At 49.2% G+C, this 24,947-nt stretch overlaps 10 protein-coding genes across 10 annotated transcripts; 6 read left to right on the top strand and 4 right to left on the bottom strand.

Moving 5' to 3' along the window:
• Window positions 1-371: 371 nt before the first annotated feature.
• RhiXN_05043 (Sugar (and other) transporter) lies at window positions 372-2,170 on the bottom strand (the record flags this gene model as incomplete). Its single annotated transcript, XM_043324859.1, has 5 exons — window positions 372-1,503; window positions 1,556-1,625; window positions 1,679-1,910; window positions 1,964-2,070; window positions 2,122-2,170. The coding sequence occupies 5 exons, from the start codon at window positions 2,168-2,170 to the stop codon at window positions 372-374; spliced, it is 1,590 nt and encodes a 529-aa protein (XP_043177278.1).
• Window positions 2,171-3,704: 1,534 nt separating this feature from the next.
• RhiXN_05042 (Sugar (and other) transporter) lies at window positions 3,705-5,499 on the top strand (the record flags this gene model as incomplete). Its single annotated transcript, XM_043324858.1, has 5 exons — window positions 3,705-3,753; window positions 3,807-3,913; window positions 3,965-4,196; window positions 4,248-4,317; window positions 4,368-5,499. 5 exons carry the CDS (start codon window positions 3,705-3,707, stop codon window positions 5,497-5,499), a joined length of 1,590 nt encoding a protein of 529 aa, XP_043177277.1.
• A 752-nt stretch (window positions 5,500-6,251) lies between these two features.
• RhiXN_05041 (Sugar (and other) transporter) lies at window positions 6,252-7,158 on the top strand (the record flags this gene model as incomplete). Its single annotated transcript, XM_043324857.1, has 5 exons — window positions 6,252-6,441; window positions 6,492-6,598; window positions 6,650-6,878; window positions 6,931-6,999; window positions 7,052-7,158. 5 exons carry the CDS (start codon window positions 6,252-6,254, stop codon window positions 7,156-7,158), a joined length of 702 nt encoding a protein of 233 aa, XP_043177276.1.
• A 63-nt stretch (window positions 7,159-7,221) lies between these two features.
• On the top strand, window positions 7,222-8,234 carry RhiXN_05040 (Sugar (and other) transporter; the record flags this gene model as incomplete). Its single annotated transcript, XM_043324856.1, has 4 exons — window positions 7,222-7,389; window positions 7,466-7,645; window positions 7,826-7,982; window positions 8,044-8,234. 4 exons carry the CDS (start codon window positions 7,222-7,224, stop codon window positions 8,232-8,234), a joined length of 696 nt encoding a protein of 231 aa, XP_043177275.1.
• Window positions 8,235-9,072: 838 nt separating this feature from the next.
• RhiXN_05039 (protein disulfide isomerase) lies at window positions 9,073-10,188 on the bottom strand (the record flags this gene model as incomplete). The annotated part of the gene is made up of 6 exons (XM_043324855.1): window positions 9,073-9,132; window positions 9,194-9,412; window positions 9,467-9,643; window positions 9,692-9,778; window positions 9,861-9,899; window positions 9,952-10,188. 6 exons carry the CDS (start codon window positions 10,186-10,188, stop codon window positions 9,073-9,075), a joined length of 819 nt encoding a protein of 272 aa, XP_043177274.1.
• A 245-nt stretch (window positions 10,189-10,433) lies between these two features.
• RhiXN_05038 (SH3 domain-containing protein) lies at window positions 10,434-13,124 on the top strand (the record flags this gene model as incomplete). Its single annotated transcript, XM_043324854.1, has 17 exons — window positions 10,434-10,476; window positions 10,627-10,702; window positions 10,751-10,757; window positions 10,814-10,843; window positions 10,892-10,921; window positions 10,977-11,019; window positions 11,073-11,140; window positions 11,190-11,378; window positions 11,430-11,654; window positions 11,707-12,097; window positions 12,151-12,219; window positions 12,272-12,363; window positions 12,417-12,473; window positions 12,525-12,594; window positions 12,647-12,694; window positions 12,746-12,780; window positions 12,840-13,124. 17 exons carry the CDS (start codon window positions 10,434-10,436, stop codon window positions 13,122-13,124), a joined length of 1,758 nt encoding a protein of 585 aa, XP_043177273.1.
• A 1,051-nt stretch (window positions 13,125-14,175) lies between these two features.
• On the top strand, window positions 14,176-17,596 carry RhiXN_05037 (sterol O-acyltransferase; the record flags this gene model as incomplete). Its single annotated transcript, XM_043324853.1, has 14 exons — window positions 14,176-14,658; window positions 14,711-15,241; window positions 15,300-15,334; window positions 15,382-15,535; window positions 15,588-15,621; window positions 15,673-15,706; window positions 15,755-15,784; window positions 15,835-16,048; window positions 16,617-16,853; window positions 16,911-17,037; window positions 17,087-17,172; window positions 17,227-17,295; window positions 17,349-17,440; window positions 17,497-17,596. The coding sequence occupies 14 exons, from the start codon at window positions 14,176-14,178 to the stop codon at window positions 17,594-17,596; spliced, it is 2,226 nt and encodes a 741-aa protein (XP_043177272.1).
• Window positions 17,597-17,717: 121 nt separating this feature from the next.
• RhiXN_05036 (centrosomal targeting protein) lies at window positions 17,718-21,112 on the bottom strand (the record flags this gene model as incomplete). The annotated part of the gene is made up of 13 exons (XM_043324852.1): window positions 17,718-17,823; window positions 17,875-17,991; window positions 18,044-18,214; window positions 18,270-18,469; window positions 18,532-18,696; window positions 18,749-18,894; window positions 18,945-19,017; window positions 19,075-19,221; window positions 19,277-19,565; window positions 19,615-19,949; window positions 20,003-20,188; window positions 20,254-20,459; window positions 20,488-21,112. The coding sequence occupies 13 exons, from the start codon at window positions 21,110-21,112 to the stop codon at window positions 17,718-17,720; spliced, it is 2,766 nt and encodes a 921-aa protein (XP_043177271.1).
• A 117-nt stretch (window positions 21,113-21,229) lies between these two features.
• On the bottom strand, window positions 21,230-22,879 carry RhiXN_05035 (uncharacterized protein; the record flags this gene model as incomplete). Its single annotated transcript, XM_043324851.1, has 1 exon — window positions 21,230-22,879. One exon carries the CDS (start codon window positions 22,877-22,879, stop codon window positions 21,230-21,232), a length of 1,650 nt encoding a protein of 549 aa, XP_043177270.1.
• A 378-nt stretch (window positions 22,880-23,257) lies between these two features.
• On the top strand, window positions 23,258-24,800 carry RhiXN_05034 (Zinc-binding dehydrogenase; the record flags this gene model as incomplete). Its single annotated transcript, XM_043324850.1, has 8 exons — window positions 23,258-23,468; window positions 23,525-23,702; window positions 23,868-23,984; window positions 24,054-24,174; window positions 24,252-24,395; window positions 24,451-24,485; window positions 24,538-24,610; window positions 24,669-24,800. The coding sequence occupies 8 exons, from the start codon at window positions 23,258-23,260 to the stop codon at window positions 24,798-24,800; spliced, it is 1,011 nt and encodes a 336-aa protein (XP_043177269.1).
• Window positions 24,801-24,947: the final 147 nt, after the last annotated feature.

Below are 24,947 nucleotides of genomic sequence, written 5' to 3'. Positions count from 1 at the left end.
ACCTTCGCTAATCAAGTAGGGGATAGGGGTTGATGCATGTGAATGATGGCATTATACTAAGACGGACATCACTATTCAATCCCGGAGCTTGGGATAGCCTGTACATAGATGTGGCCAAGCACATAACAGCAGAATCTCTATCCTCGTTAAACTCAATTGAATTGCAGTTGTCTTTGCGCGGTTATGGATTCGTACAATTCGTGAAAATTCTACAAATGAGCAGTGTCACAGTAATGAGAGATAAGAAAGTAAAAAAGTACAACATTTGAAAGAGTAGGGAAATAAAGGGATATATCGTAGCAAAAAGAGGAACTACTCTTGGTGCGAGACATCGGCCTTTTCGCTGTGTACTTCTCGGGACTTGGTAGACCTCAGGCCATGCAGCCCGTGCTCCTGGTCCACTTCGACGTCACACGCGCAATCGCCTCCGGGTCCGCAGCATGCACGTCCTCCGCAATCAGCTGGCGCCGGTACGCAACAGAGTGGATCGCGTTCGTGTTCTGGTACAGAATATCAATCTGCTCCAGCGACAGTCCCTTCGTCTCAGGGATAAGGAAGTACGTGAACAGCAGGCACCCAACGCAGGTAGAGCCCCAGATGAAGAACACCTTCACTCCCAGGTTCGCATTCCCAGGTCCGTCGTTCACAAGGTATGGAGTCGCATAGCCGATACCGAAGTTCCACAGCCAGTTCGACGCAGTCGACATCGACATGGCCTTGGCACGGATCGCAAGAGGGAAGATCTCGCCGGTGACGACCCATGCAATAGGACCCCATGTGGCGGCGAAGAAGGCAATGTAGATGCAGACGAACGCAATGAGGACCTTCTGACCAGCCTGGTTCTCGACAGAGATCGTGACACCAATAATAGCGACGAGGTACTCGCAGATGAGCATGCCAGCAGCGCCGATGAGGAGCAAGCGGCGACGTCCGACCCTGTCGACAGCCCAGATACCAGGGACAGTCATGCCGACGTTGACGACGTTGGTGGCAATGGTGATCAGGAAAGGATCTTTAATGCCCGAGTTCTGGAAGAATGTAGTACCATAGTAGAAGATGAAGTTGATACCAGTGAGTTGTTGCCAAGCCTGGAGGAAAATGCCGGTCATAACGCGGGTCAAAATCTTGTTGGGGCCTTGTTTGAAGCAATCCAAGTAAGAGCCGGAGCCGAGTTCCTCCTCGGCACGCAAGTTGGCACGAATATCGTTCAGCTCGGTCTCGACCTCGGGGTCCTCGGGATGAAGTGAAAGGAGCCTGGCAAGAGCACGCTGGGCATCTTGATCACGGCCACGCTTGATGAGGTAGCGAGGTGACTCGGGGAGAAGGAACATTCCCCCAGCGAGAATTGCAGCCCAGACAAATTGGATGGCAATAGGAACACGCCATGCCGAGTGATCGTCGCGGTGTTGAGTAGCGTTGTTGACAATCGCGGCCAACAAAAGACCAATAGTAATGGCCCACTGGTAGCAGGACACAACGGCACCACGAATCCATTTTGGTGAGCTACAGCGTCACCGGTGAGTATATGCGCCATTCAAAAGCCGTGTTCACTCACCACTCGGATTGGTACATGGGGACAAGGCACGAGACCATCCCGACGCCGAGACCGGCGAAGACACGACCGACTAGATTTTCTTTGGTCAGTGTGTGCCGGATGTTTCAAATTTGGTATGCATACCGACGAATACCGCAAAACTCAAGGTACCGGTTTGCAGAGCAACACCAACACAGAATACCAAACAAGCCGCGATGAGACCCCATTTGCGACCAAGAATGTCACCCATTGGCGCAGCAAGGAGCGCGCCAAAGAAGGTGCCTGCAGAAAGAATAGAAACCACGAGCGATTCGTTCGAAGTGGTAATTCCATAGCTTCCATCGCCCTTGTCGTACCCAAATGTGCGCAGCCAATCCTAAGAGATGGATGAGTGATAGGGTAGGATAACAGGCGTCTACTATACTGTACCTTCATCTGCTTGATACCAGAGATTGTACCAGTATCATAACCGAATAGAATACCACCAAAGGCAGCGAATGCAGTCATGAGAATGCCTGCGAACTTGTTCTTTGGGGCTAGAGGGGGGCATGAGTAACTTCTGAACGCAGTCGAAAGCTTGGACTTACCACCAGAGCCCCCGATACCTCCGCCGGCGGCGACAGGTCCTCCGGCCATCGTGTGTTGGTACTGTGCAGTAGTGTGAGCGAGGGGAGAAAAGCCAAGGCTTGGCCTCTCTCCGCCAAGCACCGACCATTTTTAAACTAAGAGAGCAATGAGGTGGAGCCACATGGGTCACATGGGCACAACACCCTCCCATTCAGTCTCGGGCAGCCATCACCTTCTTCCGATGGATGGGCCCATGGTTCTGGATTTCCGCCCGGTGGCCGCTTTGGGTAGGCGCCGGGCATAACCATCGTGAGTTTTCGACCGATTGGGTCACACGACTAACCCACGGCAAAAGTCGACTCCGAACCATGCATACATGCACCCCAATGGTGAGTATAACGCCTGCACCTCTTGTCTTACGCATGCCCAGAGCTCGCCTCCGCATAATAGTGATCCCCCGGGTGGCCCCTCGTTGCGAAGTTTCCCCCATCCCGTTCTCCAACGCCCCAAGCCCTGTTCTCCATAAAATTTGTAATCGTCCGATCAGGGGTATCGGCTAATTTTATTCTTAGCCGATTCAGGGAGACCAGCCAGATCACTTCGATGATTTGCGCTTCCGGTAAGCGAGCCGGGGGTAGCCGGAACTGCCTAATTGGTGTGGTTAGATTGGGTCGGTGCGTGAATTTACCGATGCCACAAGCGAGGGGGCGGCAGCGGCCAAGTAACACATGGGCTGGACTACTCTTGTGCCTAGAATAGTAGAGTGTGTGCGCTTGAAATACGGGATCAATTTTGAAACAGGTGAGATATTCTAGAATTCAGCTCATATCACCACGGGCACCTCGGTACTCACTAATAATACACATATACTTGAAGAACATGTGAACGTTGACACAGGGGCACATAGTCGGCAAGTTATACGCAGTGATACTTACCGATATGACGAAACAGGGCAACTAGCCCATAAAATAGATGAGCTTCTCAAAATAGAATCAATATTGCGAAGTATCCATCAGAGAATGAAATCAGCATGCTTCCCCAGACTTTTCCAAAAATCTGGGGAGACAGGCCCAGGTGCACAGCCAGCAGACTCTCACGAACTCTTGCAAAGGCAAATTCTCAGCATTATTGACCAAACGGGTAGTACCCGTCGTTCTGTCGAAGCATATGTTGTTCTCGTCCCTCGAACACGCATCGTGGCACGCGGAGTAAATAGAATGAGTGTTTTTCAAGATTTCTTGTTAGAAGTTCGTATCCAGTGATGGTCGATGGTAGAATTCCGATGGTCAAAGAATGGGTTGGCCGGTGGAATTGAAGGATGATCATATTCCCTCAATGACGTCCAAACTAAGCTTGGATCTATATCATAACACCACCTACTATATTCGGTCAGGCACGTTCTTGGGTTTCCTGCCCAGCAAAACCTACAGCTTCGTGCCGCCCACATGTGACCGCCAAGCATCCGCTTCGATGCATACATTCAGGCTACTAACGCCCCTCAGACCCAGAGGCCTATAAGAACCACACCAGGAGGAGCTTCAATCTTCAAGCTCTGCTTCTTCATTCCTCTCTTCTCCTCCTCGCCTTCTCGAGACATCTCAACATGGCAGGCGGTCCCGTAGCAGCAGGTGGCGGCGTTGGTGGCTCTGGCGGTGGGTGATCAATATATCCCACATACGAACGAATTAACTTAGCTTTTTTCCAGCCCCAAAGAACAAGCTTGCGGGTATTCTGATGACCACATTCGCTGCCTTTGGTGGTATCCTCTTTGGTTATGACACTGGTGTTATTTCGGGTGTCAAGGAAATGAAGGTATACGAATACTCTCCACACATTTAGTCCACATACTTATCTTTTACTCAGAATTGGCTCGAAACTTTTGGCCATCAAAATCCAGATGGAAACTGGGATATTTCGACAAGCAGCGAGTCGCTGATTGTTTCTATCTTGTCAGCTGGTACCTTCTTCGGTGCGCTCCTCGCTGCACCCATGGGTGACATGCTTGGTCGCAAATGGGGTCTCATCGCGGCTTGCTTGGTGTTCTGTGTTGGTGTCGCGCTCCAGACTGGTACTACCGGTGTTCCCGTCTTCGTCGGTGAGTTGAATCATTTAAAATTCGTTTCACAACCTCTGATGATTTTCCCAGTTGGTCGCGTATTTGCTGGTCTCGGTGTTGGTATGGTTTCTTGCTTGGTCCCCATGTACCAATCGGAATGGTAGGTCGCAAGCATACTTCAACCATACCAGCACACTTACCAAATTCCAGCTCTCCCAAGTGGATTCGTGGTGCTGTCGTTTCTTGCTACCAATGGGCGATCACCATCGGTCTCTTGCTCGCTGCCATTGTTAACAACGCGACCAAGGACCGTCCCAACTATACGTCATGGCGTATTCCCATTGCCCTCCAATTTGTTTGGGCTGCAGTCCTTGCCGGCGGCATGTTTGTCCTTCCCGAATCGCCTCGCTACCTCATCAAGCGTGGACGTGACCAAGATGCTCAAAAAGCCCTGGCTCGTCTCTTGTCTCTTCACCCCGAAGATCCAGAAGTTGAGACCGAGTTGAACGACATTCGGGCCAACTTGCGCGCTGAAGAAGAGCTCGGTTCTGGCTCGTATGCCGACTGCTTCAAGCAAGGTCCCAACAAGATCCTCACCCGTGTCATGACTGGTGTCTTCTTGCAAGCATGGCAGCAGCTCACCGGTATCAACTTCATCTTCTACTACGGCACCACGTTCTTCCAGAACTCGGGGATCAAGAACCCCTTCCTGATCACCATCGCCACCAATGTCGTCAACGTCGGCATGACTGTCCCTGGTATCTGGGCTGTCGACAGGGTCGGACGTCGCCGCTTGCTCCTCATCGGCGCTGCTGGCATGCTCATCTGCGAGTTCTTGGTAGCCATTATCGGTGTTACGATCTCTGTCGAGAACCAGGCTGGTCAGAAGGTCCTCATTGCGTTCGTCTGCATCTACATTGCCTTCTTCGCCGCCACATGGGGTCCTATTGCATGGGTCGTCACCGGCGAGATCTTCCCTCTTGCGATCCGTGCCAAGGCCATGTCGATGTCGACTGCGTCGAACTGGCTGTGGAACTTCGGTATCGGCTATGCGACTCCATACCTTGTGAACGACGGACCTGGGAATGCGAACCTGGGAGTGAAGGTGTTCTTCATCTGGGGCTCTACCTGCGTTGGGTGCCTGCTGTTCACGTACTTCCTTATCCCTGAGACGAAGGGACTGTCGCTGGAGCAGATTGACATTCTGTACCAGAACACGAACGCGATCCACTCTGTTGCGTACCGGCGCCAGCTGATTGCGGAGGACGTGCATGCTGCGGACCCGGAGGCGATTGCGCGTGTGACGTCGAAGTGGACCAGGAGCACGGGCTGCATGGTCTGAGGTCTACCAAGTCCCGCGATGGCCACAATGAAAAGGTCGATCTCGAGCACAAGGCTTGAGGGTGGATATCACTTATACTTTCATTTGCACGGCTCTTCCTTCCCTATCTCTGTCTCATGGCTCGTAGATGTAATGTTTGATTATGACTTGGGATAACGAATAAAATATTTTGCTACTCTCTACCTCCCGGGTGAGCCCGAGTTTGACGTGTTGCGAAGACTTGGGCTGAGGTACGCGGTAAAGCTTCGGTCCGCACTCCGACTGAAGTAAGTGAGCTTATTCCCACGTAAATATTTGTCAACTGATGGCGCTGCTCGCGTAGTTATGCATCAAACACGAAACCCCAGAGCCAAGTTGTGATGTCTTTGTGCATATTAGGCTATAATTTCTTCCACACATGAATTGGCAACTATGACGCATGTACGCCAGCTCATTGCTACTACTCTACAACGATGATGGGTACAATTTTTGAGTATTTCTCATGTTGTAAGTTTTATTGAACGCTTAATTACTAGAGCTGACACGCGAGCGACGCGGCTGGGCATGTCGGGATAATAATCGGGTATTCGGCATTCAACTTGCCAAGTGAGTCTTGGCCATTAAAAATACATTCTAAGCGACTAATTTCAGACTGAGATCATAACCAGTACGAATATCATTTCATTTATGCACCCATGCATGCCGGCTAGCATGGTCCGTGGTTGCCAAATCCAGAAGCACTTCGCTTTTGACGTCTTTACCCTGAGAACCTAATGTTGGGCTATAAGACAGAGGACAGCGGGGTGACTGAGCCCCCACAAGTCCCTCCACACCCCACTCAGAGACGACTTGACGAACCAATCCTTCGTCCAACCCCGTTCTATAAACCACCCTCGTCCCTATCTGTAATTATTATGGCGGGTGGACCAGTTGCGGCTGGAGGCGGCTTAGGAGGCGATGGAGGTGCGTGATGATCGTCTGTTCCGGAGTTTAGACTGATAGTGGTCCTGTAGCTCCCAAAAATAAGTTTGCAGGTATTCTTATGACTGCTTTTGCTGCGTTCGGTGGTATTTTGTATGGTTATGACACTGGTGTTATCTCTGGCATCAAAGAGATGGACGTATGTTGGACCCTTTTTCACCCCCCGCATTCCTTACTGACTTCATCTTAGGACTGGCTGAGAACATTTGGTCACCAAAATGCGACGGGTAAATATGCCATCACCACAGGTCAAGAATCCTTGGTAGTCGATTCTTTCTGCGGGTACCTTCGTGGGTGCTCTTCTGGCTGCGCCGGTGGGCGACTTCATTGGTCGCAAATGGGGTGTCGTATTCTCAACGCTCATTTTCTCGATGGAGTCGCTCTTCAGACGGGAACTTTGAACATGGACGTCTTTGTTGGTCAGTATAGGACCCAACAGTCATCGTTCTGACACTCATTCGAAAAATTCAGTTGGTCGTGTCTTCGCAGGTCTTGGTGTTGGGATGATGTCTACTTTGGTGCCAATGTACCATCAGAATGGTGAGGGTGATTCAAATGATAATTTTCCTCTATATACTCAACGTCTGTACAGTGCGCCCAAATGGATTCGTGGGGCAGTCGTATCTTGCTACCAATGGGCAATCACATTGGTTTGCTCGTTGCCGCTATCGCCAACAACGGCACCAAGAACCGGCCTGATCATTCAGCCTGGCGCATTCCCATTCCCTCCAGTTCATCTGGGCCGGCATTCTTGCCCTTGGCATGTCATTCCTTCCCGAATCTCCCCGCTACCTGATCAAGCGAGGGCGAGATGATGCCGCTCGCCAGTCATTGGGCCGATTGCTCTCAGTCAGCCCCGATGATTCAGCAGTTCTACAGGAGCTTGCAGATATCAAAGCTGCTCAGCGCGCGAAGAGAGCTCGGCGGCTCGTATGGACTGCTTCAAGCAAGGCCCCAACAAGATCCTCACCGTGTCATGACTGGTGTCTTCTTGCAAGCATGGCAGCAGCTCACCGGTATCAACTTCATCTTCTACTACGGCACCACGTTCTTCCAGAACTCGGGGATCAAGAACCCCTTCCTGATCACCATCGCCACCAATGTCGTCAACGTCGGCATGACCATCCCTGGTATTTACTCGTCGACAAGGCCGGTCGTCGTAGCCTCTTGCTCATCGGCGCTGCTGGTATGCTCATCTGCGAGTTCTTGGTAGCCATTATCGGTGTCACGATCTCAACCGAGAACTTGGCCGGCCAAAAAGTCCTGATCGCTTTCGTTGCATCTACATTGCTTCTTCGCCTCGACATGGGGTCCTATTGCATGGGTTGTAACTGGAGAGATTTTCCCCTTGAACATTCGCGCCAAGGCCATGTCGATGTCGACCGCATCCAATTGGCTGTGGAACTTTGGTATTGGTTATGCTACCCCATACCTCGTGAATTCTGGTGCCGGAAACGCGAACCTCGGGGTCAAGGTATTTTTCATTTGGGGTGGCACCTGTGTGGGCTGCTTCCTCTTCACCTGTAAGTCATTTCATTTTGCCCTTTTCAAAAAAGCCGCAGCATTAACATGATATTCCCAAAGTCTTCCTTATCCCAGAAACCAAAGGTCTTTCTTTGGAACAAATCGATATTCTCTACCAGAACACCAATGCGATCAGGTCGGTGTCATACCGTCGCCAGCTCATTGCCGAGGATGTGCGCCCTGCTGCTCCCGATGCGGTTGCACCAATGCCCAAGGAAAAGGTAGACCAGGTTCACAAGGAGCATGTGTAAATTACTTGACCTACTCGCTTCTATACCCTGATCTATTACGAGGATTACACCTTACTTGTTCTGGTACAAAATAATGTAATATTATCATTTTCATTAAATTAAGCTCACTGGAACCTCATTTGATAACAAACCGACGGAGTCTGCCGCCCAGTATTTGCCTCACTTTCCTATTTCTAAGCACGATATGGGAACGGGTACGTACAGGATACATGCGGGATCCGAGGTCTCCTCCCATCGTCATCCATGCGGGCTTGAGTTAAACTATATAGATCAACACAACTTGGGTGAACGCAACAGTGCGTTTTGAGTGAGTGTTTGTTACTGGTAGTCAGAACGCAAGGCATTACCGGACCTCGTGCGCGCCCGTTTCCATCTATAAGTACGATCAGAGAGTCAAGACCCCCTGCAACCAGTGGTCTCGTAACTAATTTTTCAATGTTTTGAAACTTAGCTAAAATCCCAGAGCCTATGCATCAGCGTGAGACTCGGGAAAATTCCAACGGGCCGTCAGATTACTTTAACGCATACATTTACTCAATTCAGCGCATACATCTAGATGGAAACCAGAAAGACTACCGTAGCCGTCAATTCCAAAATCGTCACGAAACCTATCATAATTTTATCTGGCCTCGAATTGAGAGTTGGATACAAGTGGTAGAAATATATCTTTACCCGTCGTACTGAAAGATAGATTTGCTTATCATCTCTCACTAAAGTGCAAATAAGGACGTTTCGCCATATGGGCTATGTGGATGAGTAAATAGACATCCTGGTATGTCCAGCAGATATAATGTAGCCAATGAAATACATGAATGACAAAAACCCGAATGCCTGATAATCAAAGCTCAGAATGGCCTTTCCCTGGAAGTGTCTTCAAGAACTTTTGCAATGGATCAAACTTGAGTACGCCTGTCCAATAGTTTAGTGTTCGTCTCAAAATAAAACTATGCTATACTCACCATCGTAGAGAGTAGGAGTAGTGGCCCAGGTGCCCATATTAGCACTTTCGACTTGCCATCAGCGGGGGCATCAATGCCAAGTTCTTTAATAATATCTCCTTTTTCATCTTTAGTGGCTCCAAACGAAATGTCTTTATGATGCCTCCACCCCAAAACCTTCCACAACACAGGGAGCTTGGGTTTTTGTGTCAAAAGCAAGATATGTGGTAGTGATGAATCCTATGCATAAACATTAGTAATGTTCCAAAGTTATGCCAAGTGCAAAATACGTACGGTAGATTTAACCCATGATTGAATTGCTGGTGTCCCCCTCAAAGTCTTCACCCGGGACGGAACCTCACTGGTTGCAAAATCGACCAATGCGCCAGACGTCCTCTCTCCTTGGTAATCGTGTGGAACACCCTTCTTGCCTCTGGGGAAACCTTTGATGGTAGGGAAGCCCTTGACTCCCTGTGGCTTGATTAGTACAGCGATGCCGAATCACCTATTTCAACCCACCTGTTCTCCACAAAGTTGTTTATTCTCCTGGGCATCGCAGTCCACGCATAGAATGGGATAATACCCGATAGTGACTCTGCTGCTTTGCTAAATTCAGGAGTTAACCTTTGGCAATGCTATTTCCAGAAGTGTTAGATTCTGGTGTACGTCTGGGAGAAGGTGTACTTACGCCACACCAAGGAGCAACGAAGGCCGTAATAGCGGTAATCTAGTGCATGCCGATCAATACATCGTGAGAGTAGTCTTTGCTTAACACGCACCTCTTCATTCATTGCTTGCTTCCATTCTGCTGCACTCAGCTGTTTTACCGCACCATTCTTTGGGTACATCCGCCCAAGGCAACATGAGCGAGCCCAAGTAGGGGAAGTAAGTATGACTTCATGGTGGGTGTCCAGGCAATGTAATTGACGCCGAGGTATGGTAGTATATTCGAGGAAGACTTGGCTCGAGCGTATAGTAGCTTTATACGTTTGCGAGCCGAGAGTCGGACGTGGCATGAGGAGAGTTCCCCCACATACAGGACCCTGGCACTGCCACAAAATGCCACGTACCCAAACCCACGTGAAGCAAAATAGGATGTCCCAAGTACCTTTTGTAAGGTATTCTCGGTAGCGTACACCCGAAGGAATATGAAAATATTGCTAAGTCGAAGGGCGTGGGCCGAAATGATGTGTTCCTTAAGATCCAAGCAGCCCTACCAGATTTGGCAAAATCACGAAGCACGTGACAATAGTATGATGTAATGACTGCCACAGTCCCAGACAGCCGCCCTCAACCACTACAATGTCGCTCGGGATAAACTTATCTTCCGAGAACTGCTAACAGCGTATCAGGCTGTATTGAACGGTGATCCGAACACCGACTGGTGTTGTTTACCTATGACAAGGGTATTCCCTACTTGACTTGGAAATGAGTCGCGACTCACGAAACGATAGGGACCAATGATCTCAAGGTACAAGATACTGGCTCCGGTGGGCTTGAGGCCTTGGAGGAAGAGTTTTCGGACGGAAAGTGAGTGACGCGTTAAGTATCACATAATCACACCTAACAGTTCTATAGGATGCAGGTACGTCCCATTGGTTGCAAGATTCACACGAGCATCGGTCAATTGAGCCATCACAGTACGCATTTGCTCGCGTTAAAGACCCGAATGTACGCGAATTCTTTGCGCACTACCTCATCATGCTCATGTTCCTTTAGAGTCAATTGAACAAGTTTGTCCAAATCAACGTGAGTATCCATATCCAATCACCAACACTGGATCGTGTTACATATTCTTCAAAAGTGGTGCGGTGACGGCGTGCCCGAGTCTCGGAAGGGGCTGTTTCGTGAGTACAGCTACTACTCAAGTTGTCACGATACAATGCTGATGTCAGAGAAGACACGCACTCAAGCTCAGTGGCTGCATTCCTGAAAGGGACACACGTCGTAATCAATGCTCGGAATGAAGTATGTCCTCCAGTGTACTCCTCAGCGCAAAACTAATGCAACCCACTAGTCGGATGTGTCACCAGCACTTATCATGAAGAAGGTCAACGATGCATCTGGCGCAAAGTACTCCATTCACAAAGAGGCACCAAAGAGACCCGACCCCATTGCCCCTGTGGGGTCAACGTACAAACCTGTCGGAGCGCCAGATATTGCGGCGCTCCGTAAGACCGCCAAGCCTGATGTTATAGGAAAAGTGGTAGGTTGATCATCAGACACTGCGGCACATACTTGATGACCAAATCTACAGGGAACTGCGTACACGCCCGCCCGTGAAGAGCTAACAAGCATCCGCTCGACCCCGCAGCCTCCGGTTCCCTCTGCTCCCCGTCCAGTTCCAACGACTCCGGCTACCGCACCAGCATGGGATGCTCCTTCAGCGCCTCCACCTCCGCCAGCGGCATCGCGGCCAACTGCTCCACCTCATGTCCCTACAGCTTCCCGACCAGTACCTGCTGCCCAACCTCCACCACCTGTCAGTCGAGTGGATTATTTTCTCAGACTCAGCTTACTAATTAAACTTTTAGTCGGCAGCAGGAGGTCCTCCGCCGAAGCCAGCGGAAGACGATCGGATTCACCCTGTTGGTACCGCATACACACCTGTTTCGTTGCCCAAGCCCAAGAGGCTTGTTAATCCCTTCGAGGCTAAGACTGCCGAGGCCCAGGCAACGGCAAATCCTGTGCCTCCTGTTCGCAGCAGTGGGGGACTTACTTGGAGCCAACGACAAGCTCTTAAGAAACAACAAGAGGCCGAGGAAGAAGCGCGTAGTAAAGCGGCTCTAGGTGTCGGTGTCGGTGCTGCTGCTGTCGCCGTAGGTGCAGGTGCTGCTGTTGCCATATCTCAGATCGACTCCGAGCCCGAACCTGAGCCCGAACCCGAGCCTGAGCCTAAGGTAGAGGCGGAGGTTGAGACAGCTCGTACGTATAGCGTAAGAGATAGTGCCATTGGATACTGACACCGATATTACTAGCCCCGCCCCCACCTCCGCCGCCAGCTCCTCCCCGACCTATGGCCATATCTGAACCTGAACCCGAAGAAGGTATGAAGCTCAGAATTTGTAGTGCACACATAGGTGATACTTTATATTGAAGCGGCACCTCCACCGCCGCCACCACCGCCGCCACCACCACCACCTGTCGCTCCGCCCAGAGAACCTTCACCCGTGGAAGAAATAACGGAACAGGTGAGTAAAATACATAGACGTTAGCTTTTTATGGTTGTAAAATGTAATCGTAGGCAGCCCGGTTAAACCTCGATCAGGGACACGAGGCGGTAGCGACTTACGATTACGAGGTAAGTCACGCATTTACGATAAAGGGACATGTTTATTCATTATCCACTTAGGCTGCCGAGCCTAATGAGATATCTTTCTCAGAGGGGGAGCGTATTACAAACATAGAAATGATTGATGAAGGTCTGTTTCAACTCCTAGAGTAATTGGTTTAGTTGTGACGTTTCGTTTGTAGGGTGGTGGCAAGGAACAAATTCTCATGGACAGACGGGTCTTTTCCCTGGTAAGTGAATACACGGTAGGAAGGCTGTCGTAGGGCTTATTTGTTGCACAGCAACCTATGTTGAACTCGTTGAAGCGACAGAAGCTGTAAGTTTAAAGAGTTATGAGAAAAGTATTCCTCGCAAGCACTCACTACGCCCTATTAGGTTGAACCAGCTCCACCTCCACCTCCACCGCCGCCGCCACCCCCTCCAGCAGCACCAGCAGCACCACCTCGTCCCCCGACCCCAGAACCTGAGCCCGAGGAATCTGGTGTTGTTGCCGTCGCTCTATACGACTACGATGCTGGCGAGGAGAACGAAATATCATTTAAGGAAGGTGACCGAATCGTGCAAGTGGATACTTCCGTCAGTGACGATTGGTGGAATGGCACGACTGCGAGCGGCGCGACGGGCCTATTCCCGGCGGCTTATGTCCAGATACAGGAATAATTTAGAGACTGTAACTTACTCGAATAGCAAACCAAATACGACACCGAGTTTCTATAAATGACATAAATCATGTGTAAATGCTGGGGTCTTTTAGTCTTCGCTTTCTTTTTAAAACATCAATACCAAGCAAAAGGCAGGCGAGGCCCAGCAAGGATCGTTTTCGGCACTATTTCTGTTGTGAAAGTAAATGATCTTGTGGGCTTGATTTTCACGACTCGTACTGAAACCAGTGTTACCTCTTAAAGTCAGGTATATGTTATGGGGATCCTTTTGACTTCATTTTGTACTGGAAAGGATGTATCAATGTTAGGCATCTCCGTATATGTCATCCCTGGGGCTCATTTCTTCGTGTATTTCGATAGCGTTGTCTACATACAACCCGAGCTTAGATGCATAATTATAACAGTCTTTTGAGTTTCAGTGATCGGTCCAATAAAAGTCAAAAATCGGCCTTAGAGATATCTTAAATCGAGGTTGAGGTTACAAAATCATTATCTATAGTCAGAGATCTCGGGCGCCGGGATTACCATAGAGAGATGGACCTGTGAGTCGGACGCCGATATCTTGTCAGCTAGTGCATGTCGTATTTGAAGGTCCTCCCAGAACTGGGACCTTAACTTTGTGAGATTTATTAAAATACCTGAAAATAACCCGAAGCCTCTAGGTTGGTAGGGTGAATGGACTTCACGACCCGCGCGCTGCGAGCGGTACGAGCGATACGAGCGGAAAGTCACGCGGACCATTATGACGTCATAGCCGCTAGCGCCGCATTTCCTTTGCAGTACCGGTTCCTGCGGGAGTCGTTGAAGTCCACCACATCATAGACGCCGCCCCGAAACTTTGGCCAGCTGATTCTTCAAAACCGGCCAGTAGCATAGGAGATCTTTAAATTCTTGGTCATGTCGGCGTAAGTAAATTGATGGTTGCTTTACTCACGTAAGGGAATTGCACTGACGCGATATCTTCTTCCCTTTGGGTATAAAGCACCACCAGACGGTCGTCCACTTCTCGCATGACCATTCCGATTGATTCCTCTCCTAGAATTCCTACCATGAACCTTACTTCGACTGCGCCCGTTATTTCTAAGAGTGGCTCAGATATACAGACGCAAGATGGAACCATTCACGTTCGCCCATACCGGCAAGCAAACTCAAAGCAGCTGCGCGCAGTCATCACATTCACTCCTCGATCTTCTGCCTTTGAAGCTTCTGGCTCCGACCCATTTAGAGGTTTCTATAGCTTATTTTGGATCAGCATGGTCCTTCTCCTCCTCCGTACCTATGTCAACAACTTTTTCCAGAACGGCTACCCCCTCAGTATGGTCTTTGCCACACTTTTCACTCGAGACGCAAAGACGTTAGCTATTAGTGATGCTGTACTGGTTTCGTCAACATTCATATGTGTTCCTTTCGTCAAGGCGCTACAAAAGGGACATATTCGGTACTATTATACCGGTCAAACTATCCTTCATGTCTACCAAGTCATAACTCTAGCACTCGCTATTCAATGGACGTTTAATCGCGAGTGGCCCTGGGTATGTATTGTGCTCTCTAGTTTCGGCCCGGATGTTCTCACGACCTATTTAGGTACAATCTGGCTTCTTTACTCTTCATACTCTCGTGATGCTCATGAAAACTTATTCCTACGTCGCCACTAATGGATACCTCTCCGATCTGGCCCGTAAACGTGCTCTAACCGAAGACCAACTTCGCAAGTCAACAGAATCCGTCGGAGGATATGAAGTTGCGCTTGCCGAGGCCAAGGAGGCCGCCCCCCAGAGTCCTGGTACTCAGACAGTGACTCCTATAGGCACACCTTTATCAGACAAAGAGGCCATTCTGGATCAAGTTAAGCTACGCCAGCGACTGAACTCGGCCGAGCAAGTCAAAAAAGATAATACTATTGCTCCACCTAAAACATCATCCTATTTACCCATGGGAGATACACCCGAAATACCTCCCCATCCACTAGTTCATCATCCTTCGTCTAACATCGCCGTTTTGGCTCAGAGCCTGACCGAGATGGATTTAGAGCTAACTTCTACTGGCAAAAATCGAGTTCAATTCCCCAACAATATTTCCTACGCTAATTTCCTAGACTTCCAGATGGTCCCCACTGTAGGTCACTTTCCGAATTCACGGGTACCTAATATCAATACTGACTACCAACCGAAAGCTCTGCTATGAACTAGAATATCCTCGCACCGAACGGTATGTTTCATTTTGCTCGTATTAGGGTTATCTGACGTCACTTGCAGAATTCGGCCCTTGTACATTTTTGAAAAGACCGTTGCTACGTTTGGCACATTCACGCTGCTATATACCATCACGGAACACTATATTATTCCATTAACTCCGACTTCTGACCAGTCGTTTGCGAGGTCAATGTTGGATCTTGCTTTACCATTCATGGTGGGTTAATTTCGCTCCTACATGGGTTTCAGATAGACTCACTTGCGAATAGTTATCATACCTAATTTTGTTTTACATCATATTTGGTGAGTGTGTACTGCTCTAATCGCGGTGTGTCATTTCTGACAAAAGCGCAGAGTGCATATGCAACGGTTTCGCGGAACTGTCGTGGTGAGTTCTACAGTATTCTGGTGTAAACGCGTAGTTGACGCCATATAGCTTTGGTGATCGAGAATTTTACCAGGACTGGTGAGTAGTAGTTCTTACGTGCCGAAAATGTTTCTCATCGGCTTCACCAGGTGGAACTCTACCTCGTTCGATGAATATGCTCGCAAATGGAACAAACCCGTCCATGCATTTCTTTTGAGACACGTCTACCAGGCTTCATTGTCGTCCAAGCGCGTTTCGAAGCTCTCCGCGACGTTTTTTACATTCCTCCTGTCTGCGGTGTTTCATGAGCTCGTTATGGCCGTGGTCACAAAGAAGATCAGGATGTATCTTTTTGGCTTGCAGGTTCGTGCTTCTTGGCTTGGGAGTTAATGACATTCAACTAAAGAATTGCAGATGCTACAAATACCATTAATTTTCATGGGTCGCTTGCCAGTAATCAAGCAAAACAAAATTCTTGGCAATGTTTTGTTCTGGATCGGTCTCATGGCCGGATTTCCACTCCTCTGTGTGGCCTATTGTGCCTACTAGATTTTGATTTTTCGGTGATAGATCTGATCATGATGTATTTATTTTACAATAGCTTGCCCTAATACTTAAATAACATCGGCAATACCACCTTTTTCCATAGTCTATAATATGAGTTGGCATTCATCGATTCGAAGAGTAAATACAGCCCCAATGGAGTCAAGTCGTGAGTCCCGCTTCTCCAACAGGGTTTGCTAAAGTAACCAATGACACCGACTCTTCATCTGAAAAACTACCACCACGGCACTGGCAAACCGCTTAGATGCTACGCCCTACATATGCAAGTGCCCGCTTTACTGGGCGGAGAGCGATACAACCTGCACCTATCCTGAGAGCTCTGCACTCACCCACTTCATTTTTGGCAACTACATTATTCAGATCGAAGGCTCGTCTATTTTCCACCAACCAATGCCTTCAAATCCCGACACATTCCCAGTTACCAACTCCAAAGGACGGAGGAACAAAAGAGGACAAACCGACTATCCATGAGAATATATATACTATTCCAAATGCACTGACTGTCTCCCGAATTATTGCCTGCCCTGTGCTGGGTTGGGCGATATTGGAGGGCAAGTATGGCTTCGCGACGGGGCTCTTATTGTATGCAGGAGTCACAGACTGGGTTCGTCTTTGCTTGATTTCTAATATATTATGCGGCTATAATTATATTATTGTCTAGATAGACGGATACCTAGCCCGAAAGTGGAATATGAGAACGGTCATCGGCACCATCCTCGATCCCGCGGCCGACAAGACATTGATGACCACGCTGACTGTTACACTCGCTATGAAAGGACTACTTCCTGGTCTGGCTACCCCTCTGCTCTCCGCTTCATCTCCTAATATCATCCATAGTTCCATTAGCGGCGATCATTCTTGGGCGAGATGTGCTACTGAGTATATCAGCATTCTATTACCGCTACATATCACTACCTCCTCCAGTAAGCAGATCTTGAACAACCCATCCAAGTGATCCCACTGATATCATTTCTAAGAAAACATTTGAGAGATATTGGGATTTTAGCATTCCATCAGCAGAAGTTCGTCCCACACAAATTAGCAAGGTGCGGCTATACCGCTTGCGTCAAAATTTCATTGTGTTGATCAGTTGATCTAGTACAATACATTCCTCCAGCTCAGTCTAATGGGAGCAACGACTATAGCCCCTATCATACCTCTCGATTTAAGTATGCAACTGTCTGCACTTCAGTGAGTTCACTTGCCATATACCAGACCTACCCATCTAATTTTCTCTGGGTATGTAGACTTACTGTTGCAGCAACCACAATCTGGAGTGGGCTCAGCTATGTATTTTCCAAGGATGCCGTTAAGATCCTCTCCCAGCATAGACCGCCAAAACCATAAACAAGTTAACCACATAGGTTTTCACCGTAACAATAATAATATACAGATAGCATAAAATTTACCAGAAGCAAGACATGTACACCGTACTAGTACAGACAAAGTAGAAAGCAGTCCGCAGTGTCTATGTGCGAGTACGAGACTTAGGCCGGCGGCGGCGGACATCTTCGAGGGCAGCGCGCATAGCCGGCCTCGATTTCTTTGCTTCTCGCCACTCCTCTGCCAAACGCCTTTGAAAAACGTCAGTAGCCCGTAAACACAACATAGATGGGTAAACTTACTTGACCCTGACCATCCACCATACCAAATAGCCGACGCTGCGTAGAGTTCGTTTGGGTTTGGTGGGCTGTTCATGAGGGAAGCCTTGCCGAGCCAATGCACGTTCGATGTTTGGCTCACTATTGTCGTGATCAACAATTATATCAGAAGCTTTGGAATGAATGTACGTACGATTCGGCGTAAACGCCCAGTATTTTCATCAAGTAGAGCTTCTGCCAACCCATATGTTCGCGCATCTCTGATTCTCGGTGGAACTTGGACCTAAGATATCCAATCTGCTGTACCAGGCCCTTACATTCCTTGTTGTGCATGGCCTTGAGTTTTTCGACCTCGGCAGGCGATCTGTGAGGCCAGGTCAAATCTGAACTAAATCAAAGAATAGAATAGAAATACACACAGAGCTGCACCATGGTCTTTCAGACGTTCGTGAAGTTGCATAGCTGCGTCTTTCGCAGATTGCAATTGATCATTGAGAGCTTTCATCTGAGTCTGGGCTTGCTCCCGTGCGCGTTTCTGCCGCTCTTTTTCGTTGCCATTGTCGTCTGCACGCTCCAGTTTCAAGTGCTCGATGTCGGTGCCCAGTCTTTCTGCCTCTGACTTGACACGTTTTAGCTCGGATTGAAGGGACTTGACGACGCGTTCAGCGTCAGATCGAGCACCGCGCGCTGTTTGCACAGCAGTCGCCATGTCTTCATTCCCGCTTCGCGCTCGGCCAGGAGAATACGAAGGTTCTCGATCTCCGTAACTTGCATATCGAGTTTGTGCTGTCGTTTCTCATGCTCGGACTGGCTTTCTGCGTTCCGCTGACGAAGTACCTCAGCACGCTATATGCTGATATTAGAATACTGGCTCTCGCTTTCCATAACTCGAACTAACCTCCGTGATTTCAGCAAAGCGCTTCTTGAGTTGCTCATGATCGCGAGTCAAGATTTCACGCTCGGAGCGAAGTGTGTCGATTTGCAAGTTGTTCTCATGCAATCTGGCCTCGAGATGGCGGGCTTTGGTTTCAGCAATAGAATTGCCTGGCAAACGATGTTAATTTATTAGATCAAAGTTGGCTATAGGCTCTTACTCCTCAGCTCCTTTTCTAGTTCCTTGTTATTGTTCTTGAACCTTTCGAGCTGGGCTTTCACCACATCCATATCCTTGAGACCCCAGCTTGCGTCAGGCTAGGGGAGCAAACTGAAACGAAAGTCACCCACCTGATTCGTCCGCTCAAGTCTAGCTAATACATCCGTCTTGTCCCTTGTCACACGCGAATGTTCTGCAGCCAACGATCGTAACTTCCCACGTTCTGCACATAGATCTTCTTCGAGCTGCGCAATAGCTGTTTTGGCCTTTTCAAGCTCCTATACATAGTTCAGTTCTACCAAGCGTAGGTGGATGTAAATCACGAAAACATACCATATCAGCCAAGACTTTCTCCCTCTCCTTCTCGTCCTTGATACCTTTCGCGGCTTCAACCACACGTTTACGCTCATCTTCGAGTTTACGCTTCATGTCTGCTTCCGCCTGGCGTGCCAGTTGAACCTCTTGCCGACCTGCCTCTAGTAATGCAGCCTTCTCTTGCCCTATTTTTTGCCATTCTGAACGCATTTTTTCAAGCTCGGAATTGGCATTCGCCAAGGCTGATTGAAGATTTCGTGTAGTCTTGGTTTCGGGGGTGGGGGGTTCAGTAGCAAGATCATCAACACTATCAAAACGATGAGTCATTTGAAGATTGCTGTACCATATCTACTGACCTATGTGACGTGACCTCAGCCCACTGAGCAACAGCGGAAGCATCGAAACGCATATGGCACTTTGTGCACCTGCACCTCTGAAGCTTCTTGAGAAGTCGTTCTTCTCTCCTTTCAAGTCTCGCCAATTCCCTCTCGAGACTGGTGATCTTTTCCTTCGAAAGGTATAGGTTCTTCGTGAGATTGATCGTTTCAGCACCAGCTGCTTCGAGCTTGTCAAGCTTTTTGTCAATGCTCTCATTGGCTTCGACAAGTTGTGCATCAACCTCTATGAGCCTGGCGGCAAGAGCATCGGCATCTCCAAGTGCGTGCATAGTTGTTTGGTTCATCCATGATGGCTAAAAAACTGTGTTAAGAAAACAGCAACCCTTTTTGAACGAACCCAACTAACCTCTTTAAGGGCCGCCCCAGGCGTCTTTGGGGTCCTGAGATTCATTGCCGCCAGGCGATTCAATGCTAAGCTTCCTAAGCTTCCTGATGGCGTGAGTCGTCCAGTTGTGTCCGAACCGCCAGCAGAGTTGTTGGACCGCATATTCTGAACCCGTTCAAGCAATACGTCCTTTTCCTTCTCCAGTTGCTGAATGCGCAGGTCTTTTGCCTTGTTAAGGCCTCACTTGTAGGAGACTTGGCGGTAAGCTTCACGATTTCCCGGTGAGCGTCGTCGAGTTGTGCCTCCAGCTCCGAAACGAGAGCTTCATGCTCGTGAAGTGGGATTCGGTCTTCGGTGCTAGAACGACCACGAACAGATCGATTGACAAGCAAGTCAGCTCGTTCACGTTCCAGAGAGGTAACTTTTCCTTGCAGTGACTTGAGCTGCTCCGCATCCTCCACAATTCGGGCATCGGCCTCTTCGAGCGCTTGCTCCATACGGGCTACCTCCTTCTGAGCCGCCTCCTTCTCGCATAAGCTCATCCTGATCTTCCAGCAATTCGTCCCGTTCTCTAATAGCAGTATCCCGTTCGCGAAGGATTCGACTCTTGTCATTCAGCGCAGCGTCTCGCTCGCGCACAAGGACATCTCGTTCGTGAGCGAATGTATCCAACTCGTCGATTTCTTGTTCGAGCTCCCGCGCCTTCTTGGCCCACTCTGCATTCTCCGTTTCGAGAGTTTGAATACGCTCAATGGCCCCTGCCTGTTCGGTCCTCAGCGCAGCCTTCAAGTCTCGCAGTTCGGCCTTGAGATTTCGGCTCTCTCCATTCGCAATAGCAAGCTCTCCAGTAAGCTGTGTGACCTCCGCTTCCAACTTGGAAGCATGCTGACGCTCTAATTCTAGCTCTTCTGCGTGCTCGTGATAAACATCCCGACTTCGGTCAATTAACCGCTCTCGAAGTTGGGCAGCCTCGGCTTCACGTTCGTTCAACCGATCCTCGAGCTTCTGGATCACTTTCTGCACATCGGTCTCAAGGTCGGCCATCTGGGCGTTGCATTGGTCGGTCACTTTGACTACTTCTTCTCGGGCGGCCGTCGCATCTTCTTGTGCAGCTTCTAGCTCTACGCGCATCGCCTCTGTTTCAGACGGGCCGTCTCCAAATTCTTCAGTGCGTTGACTAGTTCATCGCTGGTATCCTCAACTATTTCAACTTGCTGGTCTCGTGGTTCCCCGGGGTCCTCTTCAAGTCTATTGTGGGAAGGAGGCATATTGATCGACCTTGACGCCGCGTGTCGCCAACCTATTAATGAGCTCTAAACAAGCTCTCTTCAACATGGCAATATCATCCCTGCAGGCCGTGTTTTCGTCCGAGAGGTGTTTGTTGAGGCTCTGCAAGTATATACGAAGCTTGCGCTGATCAAAGTCTCCGCCGCTTCCGCCGCGAGCATGAGCAATGGCGTCGAAAGATGCATTAGCCCGACGATGAATCGCAAGGTCATGAGAAGAGGCCGTGGAAACAAAGCTCGAACTTCCAACGCCGTTATCGATCGCCAAAGCCTCTGAAAGCCGACGAGCAGCAGGAGTTTGGAATTTTCCTCGGGTAAACGGGGTGGGTTTGGGCCGCAAAGTGGGGCGAGCGGCCGAGTTGATTACTTGCATCATAAAAGAGCGACTGAGCCTATTCGCGGTACCTGGGGGATGACGAGAAGCCATTCCTCCATCCAACCCGTCACCAGGAGTTTGAGGAATCGGGTAGTGGGTACGCGTTGGAACTGGTGTGGGAGTGGGAGTAGGAGACGCAGTCAGGGTACGACGAGAAATATCAACTGCAGCTGAAAGAGGAGTCCCTGTTTCGCCTGCAGTCCTGTGTGTAGAAGGACGGGGACGTTCCACAGACGCGGCAGAAACCGAGTCGATAGTAATTTCGCTTTCACTGGGGGTGGGAGCTGCGTCGACAGATGCCCGGGGACTAGGGCGAGAGCTAAGTCGGCTCTGTGAGAGCGACGCTGAACGAGATAACGGTTTTTCGTGGTTGCGTTCCTTGGGTAACGAATCGTATGAAATATCCCGCTCGTTCTCTAGCTCTTGTGCCATACGAGAAGCTGCGCGTGAGACTGGTCTCGAACCAGAGGCTGAGTGTCGGCTACGGTCCGAGGATGAACCGTATTGAGAAGGACTAAGAGGGAGCCGTTGAATAGTTGGTGTATGTTGTGAGGATGCTGAGGTGACAGATCGAGGTGAATGAGTCAGAGTCGGGATAGGAGACGGGGCTTGCGTCGGTATTCTGGCACGAGGCGAGGGTTTGATGTGAGCTGAAAGGTTATTAGAACGACGACTCTGTTCCTGGAGTGGGATTAAAAGGGGCACACGAATTATAAACAAGAGCAAAGTACTCACATTCTCCCGCAGAGACGTCACTGAGTTGTTATATATATCCTTAATAGACCTGTAAGGTGCAGACGCCCGACTCTGGTTATCGTCAAATTCGTCGGGAGAACCGGAACGACTGTCAGTCTCCAAAGCATCGGTCAAGGAGGTCGAAATTTCTTCATCATCTTTATCGAGTGGTGGAAGATACTCATCGGGTAGAGTATCGCGAGAACGAGCTAAAGAAGAGCCGGAGCGACCAAGAGGGGGTCTCGCAGTTGTCTCGCCAGCAGAAAGGGGAGTAGACATTGCACGGATCTTGGCTGGTCTTGGGGTAGGAGTATACGATGAAGGAGTTTTGGCTTTATTGGGAGTCGGGTAATATGAATGCTGAATAGAGACGGCCTCGCTTTCATCAGGGAACGCAGAGTCTTCGTACGCTGGCATAGACGGCAACGAAGGAAGTTCTTCATCTTGGGCTTCCTCGATTCGAGCCCATATACGTGAGGGCGTTTCGAGCCGGTAGGCCATCGCTCTGTATCAATTTTAGCAATTTTGCTTGCAATGTCTCCCGCGGCTGCTGACCTGTTGTTGTTGGTGTTGCTTAGTTTGAACGCGTCCAAATCTCACGTGACCGCATCTTTTGCTGGCGACGAAGTTTAAATTATTAATTTTAGGCTCCTGCCCTCTGTCCGTTCACAAAACGACTTTAGGACCATTACATTTTTATTCATTTATACCACTTGTTTGCTGTGATTATTTTAGATGCCATCCGGATTTTTTCAAAGGAACCCGGAATTTACACGTGACCTGCATCCTGGCGAATAGAATGATGTCAGCCGGCCTATGCATCGTTGATTATAGATGATCTGTAAACATCGCTTTCTCGTCTACGAAAACGCCACCATAATGATTCTCCGAAGATTTACTCTAGGCTCATACCCGAAGGCCCGGCACTTCTCATCCCGGAGAGCGGTCATATACTCAAGCACTGGCGATCCTGCTCAAGTGCTATCTATCTCCAGGGTTTCTCCACTATCCGAGTCGGTCCCAACAGGACATATCGGAGTTAAACTATTGCTTTCTCCTATCAATCCAGCCGACCTAAATGTAGTCCAGGGTATGTCTATAGTTTCCGCCTCATGCCCTCAGTCGCTTCACTGATTATGCGCCTAGGAGTATACCCCTCCAAGCCTGTGATTCGAGATGACCTAGGCACTCCATCACCCGCATTTATTGGCGGAAACGAAGGACTAGGTCAGGTGGAGAAATTGGGTGATGGTGTAACCGAATTATCTGTCGGAGACTGGGTCGTCATGACCAAACCCCAGTCGGGAACCTGGGCTTCTCATGCGTATGTAGAATCCAAGGTGTCACGAAAGTTGATAAAAGGGTGGGAGAGGCGAGAGCTTCCATGATAACAGTTTGCGTCTTCGCTTCCAGCACAACAGAGTATTGACAGCTCACGATATGGTTAGGTCAATCCTCCGACCGCGCACGGGATGCTATCCGACTTTAGAGCTCTCGAAGAAGGGGACTACGTGATTCAGAATGGCGCGAATAGCGCAGTTGGTCAGGCCGTCATTCAAATCGCCGCTGCACGCAAGTTGAAAACTATAAATGTGGTTCGCGACCGGTAAGTCTCAATAAACGGTAAGATTAGGTCGCTGAAAGCATGCCAATCGGTTCAAAACACGCGCTGTAGCCCCAACATTGATGAGCTTAAGCAGTACCTTACATCGCTTGGTGCAACGCATGTTATCATAGAACAGGAATTGTCGAATGAGTCAATGCGAATCAAGCTGAAGGAATGGACGCAAAGCAAGGTTCGTACGCATATACGCTGCTCTTTCATGGGTGTCTGCCACCCTTGAGCTTGGTCTTTAACTGAGCTCAATGTTAGGGAATAAAACTTGGGCTAAACTGTGTAGGGGGGAAACCTACTACAATCCTCGCCAAACAGCTTGGACCCAACGCTGCTTTGGTTTCTTACGGTGCGATGAGCAAAGCACCGCTCTCGTTGCCCACTAGTTTGTTTATATTTAAAGTGAGTGGGTAACACACTTGATATGCTGTTGCGGCTGATATTTTTATTAATGTAGAATCTTACTTCGTATGGATACTGGCAAACCCGATGGTAAAGCACCTTCCAATTGCTCTCGATTCACAGAGAGTACATTATGATATAGGTACGAGACCCATACTTCGGAAGAGAGACAATCGATGCTTCAAGAAATCACCGAGCTCATGCTCGCAGATAAAGTGAGGGACTTAGTCACCACATTTCTACTTACTCTGATATTATATGCATTGGTTATAGCTTAAAGCTCCGGAACACGAAATCTTAACAATCCCTGATTCGGATGAAGGCGCAACTCATCTACTGAGGGAAAAGCTGAAACAAATCGACGCAGGGAGGTATGGGAAGAAGCTCTTGCTGAAGTTTGCCTAGGTCGCAGAAATCAGTGCTTGTAATTCTAGTAAAACGTATGCTTGAATACAAGTGGTTTTGCTCACCTTTTCCTAGCGCCTGCTTGCGATGTAACACCCCAGCTTTCGAGATCGACCCCCTTCAAGAAAAATGATCTAGCAAAGCATA

This window comes from Rhizoctonia solani, chromosome 2, assembly GCF_016906535.1.
Source record: "Rhizoctonia solani chromosome 2, complete sequence".
Classification (NCBI taxonomy): Eukaryota; Fungi; Basidiomycota; class Agaricomycetes; order Cantharellales; family Ceratobasidiaceae; genus Rhizoctonia; species Rhizoctonia solani.
Note: the sequence above shows the minus strand (reverse complement) of the source record. Positions and strands in the feature narration are given on the sequence as shown.